The sequence below is a fragment of the Mus caroli genome, unplaced genomic scaffold, assembly GCF_978045245.1.
Source record: "Mus caroli unplaced genomic scaffold, Mus_caroli_1 scaffold_8, whole genome shotgun sequence".
NCBI lineage: Eukaryota > Metazoa > Chordata > Mammalia > Rodentia > Muridae > Mus > Mus caroli.
In genome coordinates, this window is record NW_028227263.1 from 17,038,914 (window position 1) to 17,063,966 (window position 25,053).

The 25,053-nt window shown below is 44.0% G+C and overlaps 1 protein-coding gene across 1 annotated transcript in view; it reads left to right on the forward strand.

The window, feature by feature from the left end:
- Window positions 1-24,298, forward strand: part of Mcmbp (minichromosome maintenance complex binding protein) — a 40,672-nt gene extending 16,374 nt beyond the window's left edge. Inside the window, exons 5-16 of the mRNA XM_021168361.2 lie at window positions 1,575-1,676; window positions 6,162-6,306; window positions 7,712-7,863; window positions 9,490-9,590; window positions 12,233-12,411; window positions 13,057-13,180; window positions 15,103-15,220; window positions 17,525-17,690; window positions 18,557-18,690; window positions 19,764-19,928; window positions 22,567-22,655; window positions 23,514-24,298. Coding sequence (XP_021024020.1) covers window positions 1,575-1,676; window positions 6,162-6,306; window positions 7,712-7,863; window positions 9,490-9,590; window positions 12,233-12,411; window positions 13,057-13,180; window positions 15,103-15,220; window positions 17,525-17,690; window positions 18,557-18,690; window positions 19,764-19,928; window positions 22,567-22,655; window positions 23,514-23,640 — 1,602 coding nt within the window. The 3' untranslated portion in view covers window positions 23,641-24,298. The remainder of the gene's footprint in view (window positions 1-1,574; window positions 1,677-6,161; window positions 6,307-7,711; window positions 7,864-9,489; window positions 9,591-12,232; window positions 12,412-13,056; window positions 13,181-15,102; window positions 15,221-17,524; window positions 17,691-18,556; window positions 18,691-19,763; window positions 19,929-22,566; window positions 22,656-23,513) is intronic.
- The last annotated feature ends 755 nt before the right edge of the window (window positions 24,299-25,053 follow it).

The following is a 25,053-nucleotide window of genomic DNA, read 5'->3' on the forward strand; positions in this document are numbered from 1 at the left end:
TTTTAAAATGTTTCTGTAAGACAAATGCGATACCAGGTTAATGGATTGACTTTATCGGTGCTTCTTTAAGAAGTTACAATGTATTGGTGATCATATTATTATTACAGAGGAGGTTTCCTCCTCTGTGTACAGTAGCATAAATTACAAGTTGGTAATCTTGGCATAACACTGCCACGGGCTCAGAGAGAGTTTGTGTGTCTGCCACAAATAAATAAATAGATAAATAACACTGCCACAGGCTCAGAGAGAGTTTGTGTGTCTGACATACACAAACAAACAAACAAATAAATTCTTGAGCTGAGTGGTGGTGGTACATGCCTTTAATCTCAGTACTTGGACGGCAGAGCCAGGCAGAATTTAAGGCCAGCCTAGTCTACAAAGTGAATTGCAGCACAGGAAGGACTACACAGAGAACCCTGTCTCAAAAATGCAAAAGCAAACCAATCTTAGATGAAAGCCAATGAGTTCCAGTGAAAGGGACCTTGCCCCTAGGGGAGAACAGATACAAATATAGTCTGAAGATGGAGACTATAACATGCTTGCCTAGCATGCATGAGGCACGGGGTTCAGTCTCAGCACATCAGACATTCGGGGTCATCCTCAGTACATATTGAGTTTGAGGCCAGCCTGGTATACATCAGACCTTGTTTCAAAAGCAAAACAAAAAAATCAGTTTCCAGCTTAAATATGAGTAAAGTACATGTTACATATATGAAAATGATGTAATGAAGTTGGTGATTTTATGTGTGTGTCTGTAAACATGAGGGACTGTTTGGTTGGTTGGTTTGGTTGGTTTGGTTTTTGAGACAGGGTTTCTCTGTGTAGCCCTAGCTATCCTGGAACTCACTCTGTAGACCAGGCTGGCTTCAAAGTTAGTGATCTACCTGCCCCTGCGTCCCACATCCTAGGGTTAAAGGCATGTACCACCACTGCAGGGTTTTATTGTTTTTTAATGGTAGCTTGGGGACTGATGAAGTGATTCTGTGCATAAGAGCAATTGCTGCCAAGCCTGATGACCGAGTTCAGTCCCTGAGACCCACTTGGTAGAAGGAGAGCACCAGCTTTGGCAGGGTATCCTTGCACTTCCGTATGTAAGCCTTGGCATGCATACATACCATACGTACCCCTCTTCCCCGAGTGCACACAAGGAAGTAAAGGTATTAAAACTGGAAGTTAGAAAGCTGAATGGAGTGGCTTATTATAATCCCAGAATTTGGGTGGCTGATACAGGAGGATTGCCAAATGTTAGACCTACAAGGTGACACACACACACACCCCGCCCTCAAGAAAGAAAAGAAAAGAAAAAAAAAGAAAAGAAAAGAAAAGAAAAAAGAAAAAAGGTCATTTTGGAAGCAGAGTGTGTGGTAGTGGCAGCATGTCCCTTACAATGCTTCCCAATATTTGGGAGTCTGAGGCAGGGGGATCACCAGTTTCATTTTAGCCAGAGCTACATAAGGAGATGTTTCTTTGCTTGATTAATTGCTTATTATTTACATTAACTGGAGGTAATGATTTTATAATGTGAAAATGTATCTTTTAACAAAATTTTAAAAATATGTTTCTGTATATTACAGCCTCAACAAGAACTTGACTTGAACTCTCCAAGGTCTACCACTTCGGAAAGACAGACCTTCTACTGTGTCCCCGTGCCCGGCGAGTCTTCGTGGGTCAAAGAGATATCCTTTATCTAAACCTCACTGTTTGCTGCATGATTCTTTTTTTTTTTTTTTTAATTTAAAGGATCAAAATCCAGATTTTAGATTGGTAGTCTTTTTACCTTGGCAACATTAGCTGGAAAAAAATGTATTTAGTAATGTATTTAGTAAGACATATTAATCACAGAGCAATACCTAAATTATGATATATTCCTGGAGTGAAATATTGTTAAAATAGGTTGAGATAGATTTATAGGTAGTTAAATATTATCACAATAATAAGTAGTTTCAAATAGAATAGTTTTTATATAATTTCTGTTTTTTATGTGCATTGGTGTTTTGCCTGCATGTTCGTCTGTGTGAAGGTGTCGGAAGCCCTAGAACTGGAGTTACAAACAGATGTGTGTGTGTGTGTGTGTGTGTATGGTTTTTTCATGGACACATCATGCTCATAGGAGCTCATTGGGAAGTTGGAAGAGGGTTTCACATCCTTTTGAACTGGAGTTACAATGGTTATGTAGGTTCTGGGCACAGAGCCTGGATCCTCTCTAAGAGCAGCCAATGTTCTTAGCCACTGAGCCATCTCTCCAGCTCCAGTCGACTGAGCCTTTGAACACTTGTTTCAGTCATTTAGTTAAAACTTGAGTTTTGGGAGGTGGCCGGTTTGGTTTGGTTTTTGGTGGTGGATGTGTTTTATGTGAGGTCTGATAGAGCTCATATAGCTTCAGGTCCTGGTCCTCCCCCAGATGCTGGGATGACTCCCAGCCTGGCCACACTTTGACCGTTAAGCCTTTTCCATCTCCTTTCGTGCAGTGGGTTCTCTAGCTTGCTTGCTTTTATCCTTAGTGCTGCTGCTTGGTCTTTTCTGCCCTGCTCTGTTGCCAGGAGTTTGTCAGGTGCCTTGTCTACTGACCTCTGCTTCCTTCCTTTTATTTGACTTTGTCTGGGTTTAGCTTTTCTACCTTTTCCTCTTTACAGAGCTGAGGTTTGAACCCAGCCCCTTTTGCATGCTAGGTAAGCACTCCTGCCCCTGACCTGTTTGGGGTATGGTATTTCTGGTTTCCTGAGTGAGACACTCAGTTACTGATTTCAGATTTTCTCGTATTGGCAGTTAAAATAAATAATCCCACTCTAGCATTAGAGCGGCAAGCTCCTCTCACCAGTGCCCTGCTTTCTGTTCTTCCATGTGATCTCTTTCATCTCTGGTTGTCGCAGCACTGTTGTTCGATTGTCTCCCTCCCTCTCTTTGTGTTATTGGCATCGTGTATTTCATTTGTGTGTAAACTATACAGAGAACCTGTGCTATTTGTATTTATCTATTTGTTTATGTGTATGTTGTTGTTGTTGTTGTTGACTGAATGTATGCCTGTGCACCAAGGATATGTCTGAGGCCCTTGGAGGCCAGAGGAGAGTATCAGATGCCCTGGAACTGGAGTAGGAGTTTAAAACTGTTACTGCCCTCTCTCTGGGTGCCCGGGACGAAACCAAGGCCCTTTTGAAACCAGTGCTCTTAACCACTGAGCCAGCTGTCTTTCTAGCTCTATTTTAAACCAGTCGGTCAATTTATCTACTTGTTTGTTTGTTTCCTTTAAGATATATCTAAAAGAAGTCATTGGTTACCCTGGACCTGCTGTTGCAGGTGGTTGGTTGTTAGTCCCAGGAACTAGACTCTGGTCCTCTGGCTCTTGACGGCCGAGCTATCACTCTGGCCCGTGTGCTTTGACTGCCGCTGTCTTCTCCGGACACTGAGGGAGAACCCACATCGTTTATACTCGCGAACACATTCACTATCTCCAGTTCTCTCTGTTTATGTGAAACGATTTCCCTTAGATGCCTCCTTCCCCTTTTTTAAAAGAACAGGTCTTAGGGTGGTGAATTCCTTCATGAAAGTTCAACTGAAAGTCTTTTCAGCTTCCTTTTTGAATGACGTTTTCACTCGCTGTAGAGTCCATGATTGGCATACGTTCCTCTTTGCTCGTGTGGTAATGATACAGTGCCATTGTCTCTGCCTCCATTCTTCTTTGGTGAAAGGTTAGCTATCACTCTTATTCCTCTTATATAAGATGTCTTTTGTACTCTTCTTTATACCTCTAAAATATTCTTTCTCTTTTGCTTCCAGCCTTTTACTATGGTGTCCCTGGGTTTAGGAGTGTCCCCTACCCTTTTCTTTTAAAATGTACTTTTCTTAATTGGGTTTTGTTGAACCTTCTAGTTGTGGATATTTTTCAGAAACAATTTTAATCATTTCTTTAAATATTTGTTTCTGTCCCAGTTTCAGTATGTAAAACAGACTGAACTGGGTGAGTGCGTGTGTGCCCCGCTGGGATTTGCTATTTGTTGATGCAGGCTCTTGGGAGGCAAGCACGTTATTGACTGAGCTGTCTTCCCAGCCCTGTTTTGGAATGTCACACATAATTATAACACAAGTTGATCTTTTCTTTTGGTAGCCTAAACTGTGCTCATTTTTGCTTTCCTGTTTCTTGCTTGTTTTTTTAATCCTGTTGCTAGAAGTTGGGCACGAGCCCTTCGAAGCGAGGCTGGGCAGTTTCCTGCTTTGAGTTTCCCCTCCTTGTTTCCCCCTCATTTTGCTTTAGTTGAATGGTTAGTGCTGACCTGTGTTCAATTTCACTGAGTTTCTTTTCTCCATCCCTAATCTATTTATCCCCACCCCACCCCCGTGTGTGTGTGTGTGTGTGTGTGTGTGTGTGTGTGTGTGTGAGATTGGGACTGGGGCAGGGTCAGAGAGATAGTGTGGGGTTTTGTTGCTTCCCTTGTTTTCCATCTTTTATTTTCAGATCTAGTTGTCCATCTGGTTCTTTCAGTATTTCTCTTTCTCTGTGAGTACTGCTCAGCTCTTTCCTCGACCTCTTTCTGTTTTTGAGACAGTGTAGCCTCGCCTGGGCTGTGTTTGAGTTTGGCTTGAATTTCGATCATCCTACCTCCACCTCCAGAGTGCTGGGATTGCAGGCATAGGCCACCACACCGGGTTTATGCTGCCAGGGATTAACTCGGGGCTTCCTGCATGCTAGCCACATCTCCAGCTCTGTCCTTTATTATTGTGAATCGCCCACTAATTCCAGAGTCTGTTATCTCCGGGTTTGTTTGTTTGATTTTTAAGTCTGATAATAGGTCAGTTTTTCTGTTTCTCCACTCGACTGTCTTATTAACTGCTGAAAAGCAACACTGGAGTAGAAAATGGAATTTCCTGTCTTCAGAAGGGTTAAATTTGGCTTTGGCAGTTGGTATGTTGGATCAGGTTGTTCTTATCAAGGAGTGGTTTGAAAATTTATCAATATTGTATTTAATTACTCCTGTTCCCCAAGGAATGGCCCCTAAATAACAAAATGGACTGTGTTTAGCTCTGAATGCCTGGGATGTCTTCCAGTCCGTGTGTGCTTACATGCGCAGTTCTCTGCTAGGCCAGCGGGAATGAGAGAGTTTGAGATGCTACCCTCTGTCTACCTCTGGCTGTTTCTTCTAGATATCCTCTACCACTTGCAGCTTCCTCTAACCCTAAGCTATGTAGGCTTTGTCATTTTGCTTTAGTTGAAATCAACAAGAGATAGTCTATTCAGATTTGCTACAGTTTACAGGGTCCTCCTGTAACCAAAAGGATCTGGAGGTTTTCCTTGGGTTATGTCTCCTTATTCAAGGATCGTAACCTCATCCTCCGTGCGCCTACAGACATTTGCTTCATCTGTGCTGTTTTATTGAGGTGGGACATGCAATACAACCTCTTACTTTCATAGTTGTGATTTGAACGGGTATGGCCCCCATAGACTCGTGTGTTTGAATGGTTGGTTCATAGGGAGTGGCACAAGTAGGAAGTATGGTCCTGTTGGGGTAGTGTGGTCTTGTTGGAAGAAGAATGTCACTGTTGGGGAAGGCTTTGAGATCTGCCGTGCTCAAGTTATGCCCAGTGTGGAATAGTCTTCTGCCTTTGGATTAAGACATAGAACTCTCAGGTCCTTCTCTAATACCATGTCTGCCTGGTTACTGCCATGCTTCCTGCCTTGATGATAATGGACTGAACCCCCTAACTGTAAGCCAGCAGCCAGCCCCAATTAAATATTTGCCTTGTTGCTTTGGTCACAGTGTTTCTTCACTGCAATAAAACCCAAATTAAGACAATGACCAAAACTGGATGTTTAGCCTTCTTCCAAAATATTGTAGGAGCTAAAGAGACAGCTCAGCTATTAAGACACTGGCTGCTGTTGCAGAGAACCTAGGTTTAGTTTCCAGTATCCACACAGCTGCTCAAAATGGTCTGCAGTTCCAGGTCTAGGGAATCTGACACTGTCTTCTGGCCTCCAAGGGTAATGCATGCATGTGGTACACAAACATATTTCTAGGCAAAACATTCATAAGCATAAAATTTAAATAAATCTTAAAAAAAATACATCCTCTTAACTGAATGGTCAGATTGGTGCTCTTTATAGCCCTATAATTAGCCTAATTTAGGATGGTTTGGTTCAAGGTGGTTTTCTTCTTAACCTTTCATTTAACGCCTATGTCAATGCAAACCAAGCTCGAGTCAGCCCCTCGACCTCCTATACTCCCAGCAGGCACAAGAGGAGCTATGAGGATGATGAAGATATGGACCTACAGCCCAGTAAACAGAAGGAGCAACATTCAGGCGCCCGGCAAGCAGGTAGTGTACACTCTCGGCCTCCTCCTGACCTTAGGTTTGTTTCTAGGCCTGTTCTGGATCTGGGACCTGACTGGATGGTGTTGGTCGGGTTGAAGCTCAGTGGTAGAACCTTGGCCTTGAGTATATGGGCCTCTGGTCTAACGCCAGCAACTGGGCGTTTCACGGTGAGTGCTCCTTGAAAGCTGCTCACGTGGATGTGTTCAGTCTCAAGTGGTCGTCTGGAAAAAAAGATCTGTTTCTGTCTCCGTAATTGATGATTGTTGCCCTGACTCCTGAACAATGAGAAGCAGATAAGTCACACTTTACCCTAAAATGACTTACCTGAAACTATCCTGTCTTGCTTTTTTTTTTGGAATTATGGTATTTCTTTTCTGTTGAACTTTGCAAGGCTGGAAATAGCAAAGGAAAAAATGTAGTAAAACTGCAGGATGAATTTGTAATTTCTTTCCTTGAGTACAGCTGATTTTTTCACTTTGTCGTCCAGGCTGGCCACCTGCCTGTGCTTCCTGAGTGCTGGGATTAGAGGGGCCACCACCACGCCAGGCTCAGGTCCAGATTGATTGGGTGTGGTTTTCTCCAGTTTCCTCATCTGTTGCAAAGAGATGTTTCCTAGGTGAAGGCTGAGACTACACATGTCTGTGGGTGTAAGGACAACTCAAAGATTGTTGTTAGGGATGATGCTGTTAGTAAATTAGTGGCTATAGATCCTCCTCCAGTGGCCATGACGTCACTAGCACTGGGTAGTTAGCTGTGTTTCCAGGACCAGGCATTGCCTTCCTCTTGTTGAGTGAGCCTTAAGTCCAATTAGAGAATTATTGTTTATTACTAAGGTGTGTGTGCCACTACGGAATCTTTAGGGTTATTATATTGTCCTGACCGTTGATTTGGTTCATAAGTGTCATAGCTAGATAGGATGAAATTAACTTTTAAAAGTACTTCCATGTGTTAGGCATCATGACTTAACATCTGAGGTCCTAATACTAAGGAAGGCAAGAGATGACCTAAGGAAGGAATTCAGTATTTTAGGTGTATATCTATCTTTGTTCTGGTATAAGTCAAACAATATTATTAACTGGACATTGGCATTTTCAACCTCATAAACATGATTTATGTCAAACTTGAAAAGCTCTTTTGGAATGTTCTTTTCTTTGGGCTTAGAAGTGACTGTATGCACTAAAAGAAAATGAAAGAAAAAAGAAAAAGCCGGGCGTGGTGGTGCACGCCTTTAATCCCAGCACTTGGGAGGCAGAGACAGGCGGATTTCTGAGTTCGAGGCCAGCCTGGTCTACAGAGTGAGTTCCAGGACAGCCAGGGCTACACAGAGAAACCCTGTCTCTAAAAACTTAAAAAAAAAAAAAAAAGAAGAAGAAGAAGAAGTGACTGCATGCAATACTGTTTAATCTAGGAGGCCTCAGGGGCCTTCACTGGTGCGGAGAGCCAAAACGCTTAGAAACTGAAGCTTCCTCTGGACAGCAGCTGAACACCTTGAACCTCTCTTCCCCATTTGATCTGAACTTTCCTCTGCCAGGAGAAAAGGGTCCTGCCTGCCTTGTTAAGGTACAGCCTTCCCTAGCTCTATCCACAGATGTTACTGTCTCAGAAAGAAAGCCTTAGAAAAGCATCAGCATTTGCCTGCATTGTCTTTTGCCACAATAACAAATCATTCCAGACTTAGCTATTTACAACAAAATAAGTTATGTTACAGGCTTAGGCCATAAGTCTGACATGAGAACTGTATAAAATCAGGGTATCTGGAGGCTTCCAGAGGCTCTAGAAGAACGGTAAGGAGGACAGGATAGGGTTTATTTGGTCTTTTGCCTCATTTAGCTTTAAGAGGCTGCCTGCATTCCTTGGCTTGTGGCTTCTTCATCTTGAAAACAGCAGTACTGCATTTTTCTGACCATATTTTTTTATAGTCACATTTCCATCAAAAAAGGCTCTGTCTTTGACACTGATCCCCACTTCGATCATTCAGGGGTATCACCACCTCAGGGTCCTTTTGCACACTTGCAAGTTCCTTTGCATTGTGAATAGCATACTTGGCATTCCAATGGTTGGGCTGCAACTATCTTTTAGGGCTCCTTATTTTGGTAACAACGTTCTTAAAGAATTGGCCAGTCGGGAGCTTAGTGTGGTGGCATATGCCTGAGATCCAAGTGCTCAGGACAGAAGCAGAAGGGTGGAGAGTTCAAACCTCTCCTGAGCCACATAGTGAGACCCTGTGTCTTAATCAGGGTTATTATTGCTTTGATGAAACACCATGACCAAAAGCAAGGTGAGGTGGAAAGGGCTTATTTAGCTTACACTTTGATATTAGTTCATCAGCAAAGGAAGGTGGGATGAGAACTTAAGTGGGGCAGGAACCTGGAGGCAAGAAGCTGATGCAGAGGGATGCTGCTTACTGCCTTGCTCCTCAAGGCTTGCTCAGTCTCCTTTGATAAGTCAAACCTAGATTCACCAGCCCAGGGATGGCCCTACCCACAATAGGCTGGGCCTTCCTACATCAATCACTAATTAAGAAAATGCTCTACAAACTTGCCTACAGCCCTGCTTTAAGGAGAAATTTTTTCACTTGTGGCTCCCTCTTGACTGATGATTTTGACTTGTCTCGAGTTGACATAAAACTAGAGCACACACCCTGTTTCACAAAGTCAGAGGGGAAAGGTCACATTCAGAAGTGGGACAGCTTTTAACTTCATGTCTACCTCCTTTCTATGTCATTTCTAACTTCATGTTTTGTTTCTGCTGTTTTATATTTCTTTCCAAAACCCAATTCTCGATTGTTTTTAAAATAATATATTGAATGTGGCATCATATGCCCATAACCACACCATTTCAGAGCCTGAGATAGGAAGGTTAAGACTCCAAGGCTAGCCTGAGCTACAGTAGCGCGACTCTGGTGCAAGAAAAACAAGGTAAACTGATGTTAGTGTCTTGTACCATCAGTCCTAGCACTTGGGAAGCAGAGGCCAGAGGAGTACTTTGAGTCCAAGGTCAATGTGGGCCACACAGGAAGTATCAGGCCAGCCAGGTAGACCCTGTAGATATACTGGGCTCTGGTTTAGCCAGTCCCTGTGGGAGTGTGGCTGTTCACATGCTTGCTGACTGAGTTGTCTGACTAGCAAGGACATAGTTGCTCTTGGTATGCCATTCAGGGTTAACCTGGTTTTGTGTTCTCGTCAGGTCTACGAAGATTGGGATTGCTTCAAAGTCAATGACGTCCTTGAGTTGTACGGTGTGCTCTCTGTGGATCCTGTCCTGAGCGCACTGAACAGTGAGGAAAGGTGAGTCTGTTGCTTTCTCATTGGATTTAACTTTAGAACAGCGGCAGATCATTACAAAGAGCTTCCCTTCCTGCTTCACACTTACCAGTTGCCGCCCACCACCCGTGCCCCATGTGCCTGTCATTACTGCTGTTTGTGGAGAGCGGTGCACATCAATCAAGATTGCTGTATTGTTTGAGACTCAGATTTTCCCAGACTTAGCTAGTAGGGGCCACCATGAGCAAACTCAAGGTCCCTAAGCTGACCTCATGATTTTCAGTATTTATTTTCTGTCACATTAAGCAACTTGGACGTTGTATGTACCAGCTTATTAATGCCTAGTTTTTCATTTTCTTCTGGTGAGGGATTTTATTTAAGTCAAGAGTAAATACTAACTGATAATAGATTGGTTCATTTTTGGATCCTAATGATGGCAGAGCAAGGTGACTGTCAGTATACTGTCCTTATACCTGAGAAGATCATCCACTCACAGGGAGAGTCAGTGTGTGCCTCACGGCTGCAGAGCTTCCCGTCACGTGCGCTGCGTCCTTTTGCTCCATATGGAGGTAGCATCTCATAGGGGGACGTGGGAAGCACGTGTTCATCTCGTGGCTAGGCTGTGAAAGACAAAGAAGAAAACCCCAGTCCGAAAAGCTCGTGAAGGCACTCCTTCCATTCTCTCAGGACTTCTGCGATCCCATTTGTCAGGTCTCAATGCCTCCTATGGGGCCCTGCACAGAAAGTCTTTTCCAGAGCACCTAAGTTCAAGAGTATTCCCTCCTTGATTCATTTGGAGTTGAGTTTTGTGTACTATAATAGATAAGGATCCTTCCTCCCTCCTTCCTACATCCCCCATATTAAAATTTGAAACTGCGTTTCTATATTTCCCATAAGGACCTGTGAATTCCTGTGATGTGCACACACGTAATCTCAGCGCTTAGAAGGTTGAGTCAGAAAGAACTGAGTTGTAGACCAGACTGGGCTACGAAATGGAGGAAGACCTCTCAACAAAGGCCTGAGTTCACACTCCTTCAGCACAAGCTCTCCTCATTTCCTCTTCCTGTAGTTAAAGAGCCTTAGCATTAGAAGCTCTGTGTGTGCCCAATGTCTTTGTTTTCTTTTTTCGTACATCAGGCTGGCCTTGAACTTCTGTCAGCCTCCTTGCCTCTGCCTGCAGAGTGCTAGGATTACAGGTGTACACCAGCATCCAGTACTCCGTTGTTTTACAGTGAGCTTTGCATTCAGTGCTGCACTCCACAGTGGCCCCTTTTGATTCTGGTATTCGTTTCATGTAGGATCATTTGTGGGGTTACATTTCACTGCCCAGGCTTTCTGCATCCCTTCAGAAGCAGGACTATGCTATCCCAGAAGTGCCCAAGAATGCCTTTGTTGTTCCACAGTTCTTTTGGTCTCTCCCTGCTGGGAACCAGCCTCCTAGTCTCTGGCTGCCTCCTGTATTATACATAGCTAACTACCTACGTGTATATTCATCACCACCCTTTTTTTGCTGCAATAAGGGATAGTATATTTGTATGTTTTTAGACTCTTTTTTAAATTACCTAACGAGACATGATAACATAGACCTTGTTCTATCTTTCCTTTTGCCAAAGGGAAGGAAGGACTGTTACAAGCACACCTGCAGCAGACTTATTGGACACCACATGACCATCGGCTTTCTACATAGCAAGAACTTAATCATTTTCATACTTAGAGGCATAGGCAGGCAGACCTCTGAGTTCAAGGCCAGCCTGAGTCTACATAGTGAATTCTAGGATAGTCAGGACTGCATGGTGAGACCCTGCAAGGGGGGGGGGGGGGCTTGCAGAGGAGGAGGAAGAGGAAGAAAAAGAAGGAAAGGAAGGAAAAGGAAACAACAATAACACAAAAATATTGGCAAATATTTTCTTGTTTCAAGCCATGGCTAACCTGGAATTCACTGTGTAGACCAGTCTGGCCTCTGCCTCCCTAATGCTAGGATGTTAAAGGTGTGTGCCACCACAATCAATAGCTTTCCTTGTAAATTACTTGATTACTGAGGCCTCTTGGTTCAGAGGGGAAGGACCCAGACTGGGGCAGATTTGGAGTGGATTTGTAAACTTGTCATGAGATCTAACAGTTGGTATAGTGTGGGCCTTTGTGTGAAGTAGAGTTGAAGACTTTACACATATTGGTCATTTGTTCAGTGACTCCAGAGTGAGTATCATGTTTGAGTTGATTAGCAAGCCTGAATGTTCACACTGTTCTAATCACTTGTTCACACTTTCAAGAGAAGTGGAGTATACCATCAGAATAAAATTTAGCAAAGACCATTAGCAAGATAAAAGTGTGTGGTCTCCACACTAAATAATAAAGACATGTGGACTTTGGAGAAAAAGATCCCAATGTTGTTAGGTGCTGAGAATGCAAGGAGCATCCGCTTTGAAGTGGTCTCGTGAATGACATCCTCTGTCATGTACCCGGCACTGGCCGTGGCAGGAAGTCAGACACCTCCGTCTTGGGCAGTAGAGTAACCCAGTGCACTGTGCGTTGACCTGGCAGACGTGAGTGATAAAGCCCTTTAGAGTGAGGGACTGTGTCCATTGGAGGATGGAGAATCCCTCAGGCAGGATTCTGAGTGTCTACAGAGCGCATGTTATTTTCACAACATGCCCCTCTCTCCCCAGAGATGCCTCTGCACTGCTGGACCCCATGGAGTGCACAGACATGGCCGAAGAGCAGAGAGTGCACAGCCCACCCGCTTCACTAGTGCCAAGAATTCATGTAATTTTAGCCCAGAAGTTGCAGCACATCAATCCGTTGTTACCCACTTGCCTTAACAAGGAGGAGAGCAGAAGCTGTCAGTGTAAGTGTGGGCCCTCATGTGCGTGGGCTGCAGTCCCTGCTCAGCAGAGAGTTTTCCAGTCATGTCTGTCTGTCTGTCTGTGTCATGTCTGTCTGTGGCTTTGCCCCATTTCCTCTTCTAATTCCTGTCACTGAGGTGAGACCTAAACAACAGTGAAGGGTACAAGTTGTCTTTGTTCTCACATTTATATCACTGAGACAGGGTTTCTCTGTGTAGCCCTGGCTGTCCTGGAACTCACTCTGTAGACCAGGCTGGCCTTGAACTCAGAAATCCGCCTGCCTCTGCCTCCCAAGTGCTGGGATTAAAGGTGTGTACCACCACTGCCCGGCTATATCACTTTTTAATTAAAAAAAAAAAATAACATTTACTTGTGGGAAAGAGTAGACTATGCATGTGTCAGGGCACACATGTGCAGGTAAAAGAACGTAGAAGACTCACCTCTGCTGCTGCTGTGTGGGGCCTGGGGGTCAAGCTTAGGTCATCAGACTTGGTGGCAAGTACCTTTACCCTCAGAGCCATCTTGCCCCACCCTAATATGGGCATCATTTGTTGTCTCCAGAACCGCAGTGCTCCTTCCTGCTCTTGTATAAAATGCTAGTGCAGGGCTGGCCTGACACTCTCATTTGCCATTCCTTCCTTCTGCAGTTGTGTCCAATTTCATGTCTGAGTTGTCTCCAGTCAGAGCAGAGCTGCTTGGATTCCTCACTCACGCGCTCTTGGGAGATAGTTTGGCTGCTGAATATCTTATATTGCATCTCATCTCTACAGTGTAAGTCTGCGCTCTTCCTGGGAATTGGGGTGTGGGATGAAGAGGGGAACAGCTGTGATGTCTGTGTGGCTTAGTAGAGCGGCTTTATCTTCAAGGGGACTTTTACAAATGTTGCACTCAGCACAGATTCCTTTCTCCACTTTACTTAGTGTCACAAAGCATTGTGTTTCTGTCCTCCAGACAGAACGTGCCTGACCAGTAAGATAAGCTGTTCTTTTTTCTGTATTCATTTTATGTTTTATTTTGTGGTAATGTAGATTAAACCCAGGATCTTGTGTATACTTTGAATGTATCTCTGAGTCTCATTCCTAGACCCCTGTTTGTTTGTTTACATGTATGTATGTATGTATGTATGTGTACTTCTCTAGGCTCTGCTTATAAAGACAATGAAGTCTGTCTGTGTACATTAATTTGTATATTGACGCCCTTTTTTGGTTTGGTTTTTTATTTATTTATTTATTTTTTTTTTTTTTGAGACAGGGTTTCTTTGTTTGGCATTGGTTGTCATGTAGCTGTGTATACCAGGCTAACCTCGAATTCACAGAGCTCCTCCTGCCTCTGCCTCCTAAGACCTGAAATTGAAGGTGCACACCACTACCACCCAGCTAGTGCCTCAGCCTTTGACTCCACCATATTAGGTTTTCAGTTTGGTTTGGGGTTCAGTTTTTGTTGGTTTTGTTTTGTTTTGTTTTGTTTTGTTTTGTTTTGTTTTGTTTTGTTTTGTTTGAGACAGGGTTTCACTGTATCCCTGGCTATCTTGGAGCTCACTCTGTAAACCAGGCTTTCCCTGAACTCAGAGATTCACCTGCCTCTGCCTCCTGAGTGCTGAGATTAAAGGTGTGTACCACTACTCCCTGGCAGGTTTGTGGTTCTTTCTTTTAAAAGAAGGAACAGGAAGAAAACTGCCTGCTCTCACATGAAACAGTTTCTTCCCATTTAATACTTGAGCATATTCTTTGGTTTATGTCCATGTGTTGTGTTTAGTACTGTGGTCCAATCAGTTGTGATTGAAGCCCACATCTTACCTGCTTTTTACATTTAATATTTAGTTGACTTATCATAATCCTTTTTTCTTTCTTTTTTGAGATAGTGTATCGCTATGTGGCCCTGGCCCAGAATGTTCTATGTAGACCAGACTGGCCTGGTACTCCATCGAGATCCTTCAGCTTCTGTTTCCTGGGTGCTGGGATTAAGGGAAAGCCATCATACTCAGCCTCCTTCATAAACTTTCTAGTGACCAGGCGGTCTTTTATTATAAACCAGGGCAACACTGTAACCATTTCCCAAAATGCTAGGGTTTTGCACTTTTTTTCTTTCTTTTTTTTTTTTTTTTAAGTAAATGCTCTTACACTACGCATCTTTCCATTGTACTCTTCTTTCCCCCCGGTGGCATCTAAGATAGTATGCAATTCTTGGGTTCCCATCAACACTCTGTAGTTGCTTGACTAGACATCCCTGATGGAAAAACCTGGAATTCTGGGAGGTCTGCAGTGCCTGAGCCATAGTCAAACTGTTGAGGTCAGCCTATAAGGCAGTAACCACCAGCTTATGTCAGGCACACCTCTCCAGTGATGTCTGCAAATGCTGTAAAGTGTGAAGCACTTCAAGTCTCAGCCTTTTAGATAAGATGCTCTACCCATACTGCCATTCTGATAGATAAAAATGTTCTTTAAAAAAAAGTTTATTTTTAGTTTATCTGTGTGACTGTTTTGTCTGCATATCTGTGTGCACAGTGCCTGTGGAAGCCAGAAAAGGGTATCTTCTCCCTAGAACTGAAGTTACACACGGTAGTGAGCTATTCTGAGGTCTGGAAGAGCAGCCAAGTGCTCTAACTGCTGAGCCAACTCTCTCTGCTTCTGCAAACTGTGTAGTGATGGTGTCTCAGTGTCTCACCCTTGGTGTTGTGTTCTCCCTTCTCCCAGGTATACAAGAAGAGATGTACTTCCACTAGGAAAATTTACAGTTAACCTGAGCGGTTGCCCGCAGAACAGTACCTTCACGGAGCACCTCTATCGGATCATCCAACATCTTGTTCCAGCAGTAAGATAGCAGTGTGAAAGCTTATGAGCAAGACAGACCCAGTTATTTTCCACTCACCTTGAGTACTAACTCTGTGTTTCTTGTGGGTCTCATTTACAAGGGACAAGACCTGTCAATTGACATCATTTAAATGCACTTTAAAAATTAATGCAACGGCAGTGACTCCCTTAGAATTACACTTCCAGTCTATGCCAGTTTGTTCCTTTGGGTGCATATTACACCCGAGGTCTAAATAAGCTTTACATTATATGAGTCCAATTCCTTCAGCTGAGGTAATGAAGTGGCCCATCTCCATGTCGCAGTGTCAGTTGCTATTTGGAAGCATCTGGAATGCACATTTGTGTTAGAATCTCAGGTACAGGGGACTTCCTCTGATTAGTAAAAATTTTGGCCACTTGGGACTTAAGAAAATGAAGCCAGATCTTCTAAACAGCCTGTTGCGTGTGTACTTCAGGCCCTGCGAGAGTCCCGAGCGAGGACTGAGCCACTTTCTCATTGGACGGGGCTTTCACTGATTTCTGACATTAGCTGAGGAAGACTTGTTGGATAATCATTAGGAGATGGTTGTAAAACGGACGCTGTTTTGCATTTTGCCAGGCTCTCGAGTGTCTAAATTAATAGGAGACCCCTTGGTTTTCATTTCTGCTTCATATTTGCCCCTGCGGTGCTGTGTTTTTCTCTGGTCGGTTTCTTAGATGGTAACTAACCGAGGTGTATGATCTGAATGCCTGTCTGTCTGTCTGTCGATGGACATTCTCTATAGTAAAGCCTGCTCCGTCTTTAAACATGTCACTTCATTCATAGACTCTGCAATAGGATCTTGGCCCACTTCTCCTGAAATAGCTTCTCTGACCTCATGGAAGTTTTTGTTTTTGAGGTACATCAACAAAGTAATTGCTGGTGTGTGCTTTAAAAATTCTCGGCAGAACACTGAAACCCTGGAAATGGAATAGGAGGCACTGCCAGTGGACATGTGCCCATCTCTCCAGTAGGGTCTGAGACTTAATCTGGAGAGCAGAACTTGTGGCTGCCTGTGGGGGCATGTCCTCTTACATGGAGAACTGGAGAGTCAGTCAGGAGCAGCATGGGCCTGTGAGGGCTGCCAGCAGAGGCTGCTGCAGTTACATCTCCCAGACACAAGATGGCGCCAGAGACCATCTTTCTCGGCAGTGCAGCCAGGGTTACATCTTTACATGGGGGAGGGTAATTGGAGGAAGGAGCTTAAAGGGTCACTTCCTTATTTTGCGTTTCATTGACCATCTCCTCTCTCACCACCCTTAGTGCACTGGCACAGCCCTTCTCAGTGCTCTTCTCTCGGATCAGAGATGCGGCTTTTACTGCTTGTTATGGCCAAGTCAGGCTCAGCCCCAGCACATGGTCACTTTTGAAAAATGTATATGAGTGTTTAGCTTGCATGTATGTCTGTGCAACATACACATGTCTGGGGCCTGTGGCATTAGGTCCCCTGGAACTGGACTTCTGGATGGTTGTGAGCCACCATATAAGTGCTGGGAGTAAAACCCGTGTCCTATGCAAGAACAAGTGTTCTTAACCAATGAGCCATCTCTGCTGCCAGCCACCTTTTTGGACAAGCCCTGCCTCTGGGATTTCATCCGTATCTGTAAATAACCACTGCCCTCCTTTCTAAGAATATTAGAGCCAAAGTAGAAAATTCTCTAAATTTCAGCTGTATCTCTTCCTTCTTCTCTCACTGCATGCTTTTCTGAAGGCTGGAACATGCATGATTTCCATGCAGCTAGAGCAGACAGAAGGAGTTGAGTGTGGTGGGGCTGGAGGCAAGGTTGTGGAAGGTCCCTGCTCTGAGTGGAAGTGTTGATAATGAGGTCTGCAGTGTCGTGCCATAGTCTAGTTTAATTTACAGAGCCTTTTCTCTTCAGGAACTAGAATTAGCAGTCTTTGTCTTTTACTAGCTCCTGTCTCTTAATGAAATCTTCTGGCTAGCTGATGTTTGGCTATCTGCAGCTGTCTACCATTTTGTCTCTGGCTGGCCTTCCCTCTCCAGTGTGCACTAGGTCAGCTGAGACATAAGCAGCTATGTCCCATAGGCGTGGCTTGGAGTGTGGACATAAGCAGCTATGTCCCATAGGCGTGGCTTGGAGTGCGGCCACAGATAGTCCCTAAGACTTGCAAAGACCGTTTGTCTCATTTCTTAGAAATGATATCATCATTCCATGTGAAACACAAGCATTTTGTCTCTAAATACGTGTGTGTGTCTGTCTGTCGGTCTGTGTGTGTGTGTCTGTAAGAAGCCTGGATCTTTGCTTATTACAATTTCTGTCTCAGTCTTTTCGTCTACAGATGACAATAGAAAACATGAACCAGTTGAAGCTCATTCCCCACAAGGACTACACAGCCAACCGACTGGTCAGTGGCCTCCTTCAGCTGCCCAACAATACTTCCCTGGTCATTGATGAGACCCTTCTGGAGCAAGGGCAGTTGGACACGCCAGGTATGCACAGAGATGCTCGCTGTCCGCTTCTGGCTGTGCTCCATCTGCTTAGCCAGATCTGGCAGTGGCTTCTAAGGCAAACTTAACATTTAACAAATATTTTTAAAGTATGCATTTGACTAAAGCATGTACCACAAACTGTACACCAGTTGTTTTGTTGTGACATTCTGTTGGTTGCCTGTTAGCTCAAGAAAGGATAGAAAAGATTTAATGTAATGTTTTGTACATCCCATGGGAACTTTCTAAAGTTTTTATAGTTTCTGGAGGAAAAATAGATTGTATGGTTTAAACTAACTTCAGTTGTGGAACTTGTTAAAAAAAAAATAACAATAGCACGCTAGATCATGTCCACATGAAGAGAGTGCAGGTAACCCTGTAGCAAGCCACAGAAAGAGATGGAAAAATAATGAAGAGTGGGAACATGTAAGGCAAAGAGGAACATGAAAGTCTAGCAGAGGTGGTGGCACCCACTTGCAATTCTGTCACTTGGAAGTCAGAGGCAGGAGAACCAGGACTTCAAGGCCAGCTAGGCTTCATCAGATCCTGTCTCAGAAATGTGTAAATTGGGAAAATCAAACCTTCCTTTCTAAGGAACTGGTTTTCCCATATTACTATTACTATATTATATTACTATAGCCATGGCCTAGGAAGTGATGAGCTTACCAGAGTCCACAGTGGGTGAATTTTGGCCCCCAGAAAGTTACAGTCGGCCTAATACTGTCTGTGGAGTTCATTACATAGTTAACATGAGATTTACTGACATTCTCCTTAAGATTGCTGACTCCTGTGTCTTTTATTTACGCTTGAGAAGCCACATGTCTTAAGTATATGTCACATCACTGCCAGTAATGGTCTTTCTCTTCCAGGTGTTCATAACGTAACTGCCCTGAGCAACCTGATAACCTGGCAGAAGGTGGATTACGACTTCAGCTACCACCAGATGGAGTTCCCATGCAATATCAATGTCCTCATCACATCTGAGGGAAGGTCACTACTCCCGGTATGATGGCTGAGGGCTAAGTGGAGGGAGGTTACACTGTAAAGGTTACTGCTGTCCCTTTGTCCTTTTTTATCGATTATATTGTCTGTGTATGTAGGTGCACTTGTGCACATGTATGTCATGGCCCGGGGTCACCCTCAGGAACCTTGTCGCCGGCATTGTGAGACAGGGTCTCTTACTGGCTTGAACTGGCCAAGAGTCAGTGTAGCTCAGTGGGAGAACATTTGCCTATCTTGTGTAGGGCCTTGGATTCCATCCATAGATTTCAAAAAGGAGACTGAAATTATTATTAACAAGGGAATCTGATATTTTCATTTTAAACTGTCAAGAAGCAGCAAATCCCAAGAAACCAAAGCAGGGCAGGGGCGCCTCTCATATCTAAAAGCAGAGAGTAGAAGATGCCTAGGGATGCTGGTGCACGCCTTTAATCTCAGCACTCAGGAAGCAGAAGCAGGCAGATCTCAAGTTCAGTTCAGAACAGAGTGAGTTCCAGGACAGCTGGGTCTACACAGAGAAACCTTGTCTTTGAAAAGCAAACAAACAAAAAGGAGTAGAACTAATTCCCATAATAACCCAAACTACTGTCCTTACTGTCTTTGTCCGTCTGTCCCTGTCCCTGTCCCCTCCCCAAGTTATATAGTGTTCGGTAAGTTAGCAAGAAATTGATTCCCTCTGGGCTTGTTCCATGCCTCTAATCCCAGGACTGTGAAAGCTGAGGCTGGCCAGTCTCGAGTTGGAGAACATCATGAGTTATGCAGTAAATTTATTATTTGAATGTTTTCCTCTTTTCATTCATCGTTTGGGGTTTGGGCACGTGCACCAGCTGCTGTGTAAAGGCTGGAGGACAGCTTGTAGGAGTAGGTTCTGTCCATCTGTGTGGATCCTCAGAATCAAACTGGGAATCACATTGCAATTGGTTTGTGTCTTTTAATCCAGACAGATTGAGCACACTAAGATTTTAAAAATATCCCCTCCTCAACTTGTGTTTCCTAATTCCCTTCCACACTGAGAGCCGCCGCCTCTGAAGTAGGCAGCTGAAGGAACTTGGGGATCATTGATCTTCCTCTTTCCAGGCAGACTGCCAGATTCACCTGCAGCCCCAGCTGATACCACCCAACATGGAGGAGTACATGAACGGCCTGCTCTCAGCTGTGCTGCCGTCCGTGCTCAACAAGTTCCGGATCTACCTGACCTTGATGAGATTCCTGGATTACAACCTATCAGACGACATAACCAAGGTATGCCGAGTCAAGCAAGACTCCTGCTACCTTCTGGGGTTCATGCAACTTACTGCAGTTACTTGTTAGGCAGGGCTAGTGGTGGGCAACTCTAGTCTTCATTGTGCTCTTCTGTTTAAAAGAGATTTCATTTTTGTGCTTTTAGCAACCTCCTTTCTACATTTCGGTTGTTTCTTTGGTTGGTTGGTTGAAGTATTTTCACACTGGGAGCCAGCCAGCCCCTTTATGTCAGTCAACGAGTGCCAGTCAGTCTTCCTCTCACCTCCAGCTCCTACCGCAGCCTTGAGATGTACTTTTCTTAGGACTGACAGATGGGTTAACTACAGTAACACAAAACAATCTGCTGCTTTCCAGGCTGTCCCACATCCCCCAGTCACACTGTGATTTATTTCACAGGTTCTAGCCAGTGTCGCAGGACACTTAGTGTATCATCTTCCTAATTATCACTTTGTGCCATTGTCTTTCACACCAGAGGGGAAGCTGAACAAGAAAATACAGTTTGTGCTGCCTTTCTAGTTGTTTGTGGCTTTACTGTGTAGCCTAGGCTGGCAATAGACGTAGAAATACAGGGCTATATAGGGAGACATCGTGCATAGCTTTACGCACTGGTGCAGCTGCCTGAACCAACGTTGTGTCTTCTGTGACAACTTCTTCAAGCTTGTTTTGTGACCATTCTTTTTTTTTTTTTGGTCCATTTGTTTTATGATGCTGGATTTCAAACCCAGGGCCTTCACTGGGCTAAGCACCTGCCACTGAGCTCTCTCTCCTGACATGATCCCACTGTGTGGATCAGGCTGGCCTCAAAGTCAGAGAGATCTGCTGCCTCTGCCTCCTTAGTGCTGGGATTAAAGCTCTTAGCTATTCCATCGTCTGTTCCCTGCGTGTTCTGCTTTTTTTTTCCGGGTCTGTCAGCAGTAGCTGCTCCTTACAAACATGCCTCTAAAACCCAGAGGAGTTGTCAGTCCCGAGATCCTATTGTCTGTCCTGCTGCAGTTTGCGTGCTTCTTAATGTGTGCATTATTTTGGTCAAGTCTTTAGCACCCTGTTGAAGAAATTGTTAATCCCAATCCAGGGTTTCTACCTGGCCTTAATCATTTAGTTCCCAATAAAACCCTCACACAATCTTTATATTTACAACAAGCTTTAAACAACACACGAGCTGGGCAGTTATCTACCCTCGATGCCATTAGAATCTACATTCTATCGAGAACCCTATGTTATTACTATGTTTCATCTGGGATGCTCTTAACTCCAATTGGCCAGCCCTCAGGGCCACATTTTCATGACTCACCTAACTCATGGCAACTTCACCTCCCTTCACCTTCTTCTCTCCCTCCTGGTTCTCCTCCCCCCAATCCCCACAGCAGGCCCAGGAGCCCTAAAACCTGCCTGTACCTCTTCTGCCCAGCTACTGGCTGTGGACATCTTTATTCAGAAATAACTTGACGGCAAGGTCACGTAGAATCACTTGGGTCTATGTGCACAGGGACTCTAGGGCAACCAGATCTTGAGGAACCAATATTAGTATTAGAATACAAACTGCGTCAACCCACTGCAGCAGCCTTCAAATTTTTAGGGGCCATTGTTTTTGGTTTTCTGTCTTTTTTTAGTTCCTTCCTGCTGCTTTCTCTCCCACTGGCCCTCATTACACTTGCGTCAGTACATTTGATGGTGAGCTGCGGATCTTTGAAACTGCGGTCATTTTCCCTTATTTTTCTTTCTGCTTCAGTCTAAAAAGCTTTTGTTCACCTATCTTGAAGTTTGATTAATTTTTGTGCCTGCTCAAATTTTCTACAATTATTGCTGTTAATTGCCTTATTTTTTATTTATAGAATTTCCTGTTTGCTTCTTTTTCAACATTATTTCCTTATTGATGTTCTCTGCTCGGTGAGGCACTGTTCACATAGTCTTTAGTTCTTTATACAATAGTCACCCCTTTCCAAGAGTGATACATGCTTGAGCCCCAGGAGATGCTTGTAACTGGAGCTAGTACCTGGTCTCACGTACACTATGTAAGGGAAACATAATGGTGTATAGATAAGCTTAATTTATATAGCAAGCTATTAGTGGTAACATCAGAGGGACAGCTATAACAGGCTTCAAGTAAGATTAGGAAAGGCAGCCTTGCAGATCAGAGCAGCAGCACAGGAACTCCAGTCCTGTCTAGAGGACATCACCTGAGGAGGATGGAGTGTGTAAACAAGCTCAGATGTCACAGCCTCAACACTCTTACCAAGAGCTGCTGTTTTCTTGAATAAATGGTACCCAAGATACTGGAAGTTTCCATGGTTTTGACAGAGCTGAGTCCAGCCATTGTACTTTGCTGTATTGGACCCAGGCAGGTCTGTAACTTGACATCCCCTGCACCATCACACTGTAGAGGATGCTGGCTTCTATGCTTGTTTGGCATTCTCAACCGGGCTAAGCTGAATGTAGAATGTTTTCCATGTTGCATTTTGTAATGGGGCTTAAGTTTTGTTTTTCCTCTTCCTACCTATCTTGCCACCATTAGTCTACCATTATTTTTACCTCAATCAAGGATCATGTTTCCTTTCCTCTAAAAAGTAAGGAAATGGTTTTGAAATGCACTTAAGGTTTTGAAGGGACACTTTTACAAATGCATTGCTCTGTGACACAGGCAGTGGAAGATGACTTTGTGGAAATGCGTAAAGATGACCCCCAGAGCATCACAGCTGATGACCTCCACCAGCTGCTTGTGGTGGCTCGGTAAGTGCGCGGATCCAGGTCACACAGCTGCTGGCTGTGTGCACTTGATTTACTCAGCAGTGTCTGAGGCAGAATTCTAAAAACAAAGGAACTTCTCCTTCCAAAGACATCTATGTTGAACAGATGAGATGGACAAAGCTTTTGTCTGAAGATTGTAGTTCAGATCCTGCTTAAAATTTGGGTATGTGTAGCCACGGCCACGAGGAATCCCAGTGCAAACTGGCTAGCCTAGTCATGCTGGCCAGGACTGAGCTCAGTGAAGAAGAGAGAGTGAAGCCGGGCGTGGTGGCGCACGCCTTTAATCCCAGCACTTGGGAGGCAGAGGCAGGCGGATTTCTGAGTTCGAGGCCAGCCTGGTCTACAAAGTGAGTGCCAGGACAGCCAGGGCTACACAGAGAAACCCTGTCTCGAAAAAACCAAAAAAAAAAAAGAAGAGAGAGTGGTTGAAGAAGATTCCTGATGTCAGGCTTAGTCCACCATAAAGGCACAGACATGAAAAAGTTAAACAAAAAGACCCACCCAGTGTGAGTGCTTGTTGAGGGTTACTTAGTAGAACCTTAGCAGTAGACCAGCCTTGCTCTCTAAGCTTGTCAGAGCCAGCCTCCCTCTAATTCTAGCTCTTCAGGGACTTCTTTGTGAGGTCACACTTGGCCTTTATGTGTACCAAGTATATACTCTTGCCTCCTGGGAGCTTTCAAAGCTTTCCTTGTTTGTTTGTTTTTCCAAGATGGCAGTGAGGTAGGGGAGTGAGAGAGAGAAGGGGGTGGACACAGAGAAGAGGAAAAGAAGAGAGTGTTTTCCTAGTTCTTAAAACTTTAAACTAACCTTCCTAACACTAGGTAACTTACTTTAAACCAGATTTCTGTCTCTGAGCGTCGGTCAGACAACACTCTCCAGAGAGCGCTGGCTCAGAGCAAAGCAGCTGGAGCACTCCAGGAAGAACAGGCTTCAGCAGCAGAAGAGCGTGAATGGGAACGAGCTTTAGAACTGAATGTGCAGGGAACGGCAAGCTACGGCCTTTGTGCCGTACAATCCACAGTCCTTTATACCACATTGTTTTATAGGTAATTTGTATCCAAAAAAAAAACAGTGACTTTTCCTGAAATCAAGTCTGGTGACAACTAAAGTTTATATGATTCTCTGTAAGGGTTTTTACCTTACTGGTTTTATGGAGTTTTGGAGTTTGTTTTGTATTTGATATTAAAGGTTTAATAATGATAATGTTGCTGATCACACCATTTCTTAGCCACAGCTGCATCTTAGGCCGGACTGTGAAGTGCTAGCTTCTTCCGCTGCAGAGTTATTTGAAGAGCTGTGTTAATCAGAACAGGTCTGAGTGACGAGTTCGAGATATGACTTCTGTAGTGTCATTTTCTACACAGTTGCCACAGAAGCGGTTTCCCACGTCCCAGCTGTAACAGCCGGCAGAACTGGCCTTTCCCATGGCGGCGGGCGGTTCCTGGCTTTCAGATTTCATAGACTGGTAATACCTTTCTGAGGTAGGGGTGCCAATTGATTTTGCCAAGTCATTTGAAAGAAAAAAGAACAAAACACACTGTGATCACTATTTTGTTTTCATAAAGGACATTCTCAGAACACGAGCATCTTTTAATGGAATAAATGCAGCTTTGTGAAGACCACCACATTGTCCTTAACTTTTCTCATCTCCTGCATCTGTCATCTGCATCTGACATTTTATGGGGTTGAGGGGGAACACTGCTCCCATGGACCCTGGTCCAGACATGAAAAAATGCTACTTAAACAGTAAAGTTTGGGGGGTGGGGAACCATCTTTTTTTTGGTGCTGCTTATCAAACCCTGGCTTCTCATACATGCTAGAGAAGTGCAGTCTCCCTTGAGCTACATCCCCGGCCTGTGCAGGGTGGGATGTTTTTTATTTTCCTCATTATTTAACTGACTTGATGAATGTACTGCATTTTGAGCTTTTAATATAAATAACACCATTTACTAGTGCAGTAAAGGCCCATCCAGTTACAGGTAGGTTTTCCTTTGACCAATTCATTTTGATATGTGTATTCTCAAATGAACAAAAATGTTAGTAGTTATAACTTGCAAGTTAATGTAGTATAATGGCGATTGTAACAAGAATCTTCAGAAAAGTTAGGACCTTGCTGTAATCTCACCTGCTGTGTATGGAGATGAATTCACTTGGAAACATGAATGCAGTGGTCCCTTAGTTTCTTCCCTGCTAACCAAGGAAACAGGGTCGGCCTTGATAAATCAAGGGAGTTGCCTGATGAAAGGACGTGCAAACTACTAGCCATTCAGCATTCTTTTCCTAACTGCAGATCTATTTTTATAAGTTAATGTGAATAATGTTCATACTAGAATTTAACTGGTTTTCATTTTTATAACTGGTAGACAGATCTTCCTTAAAC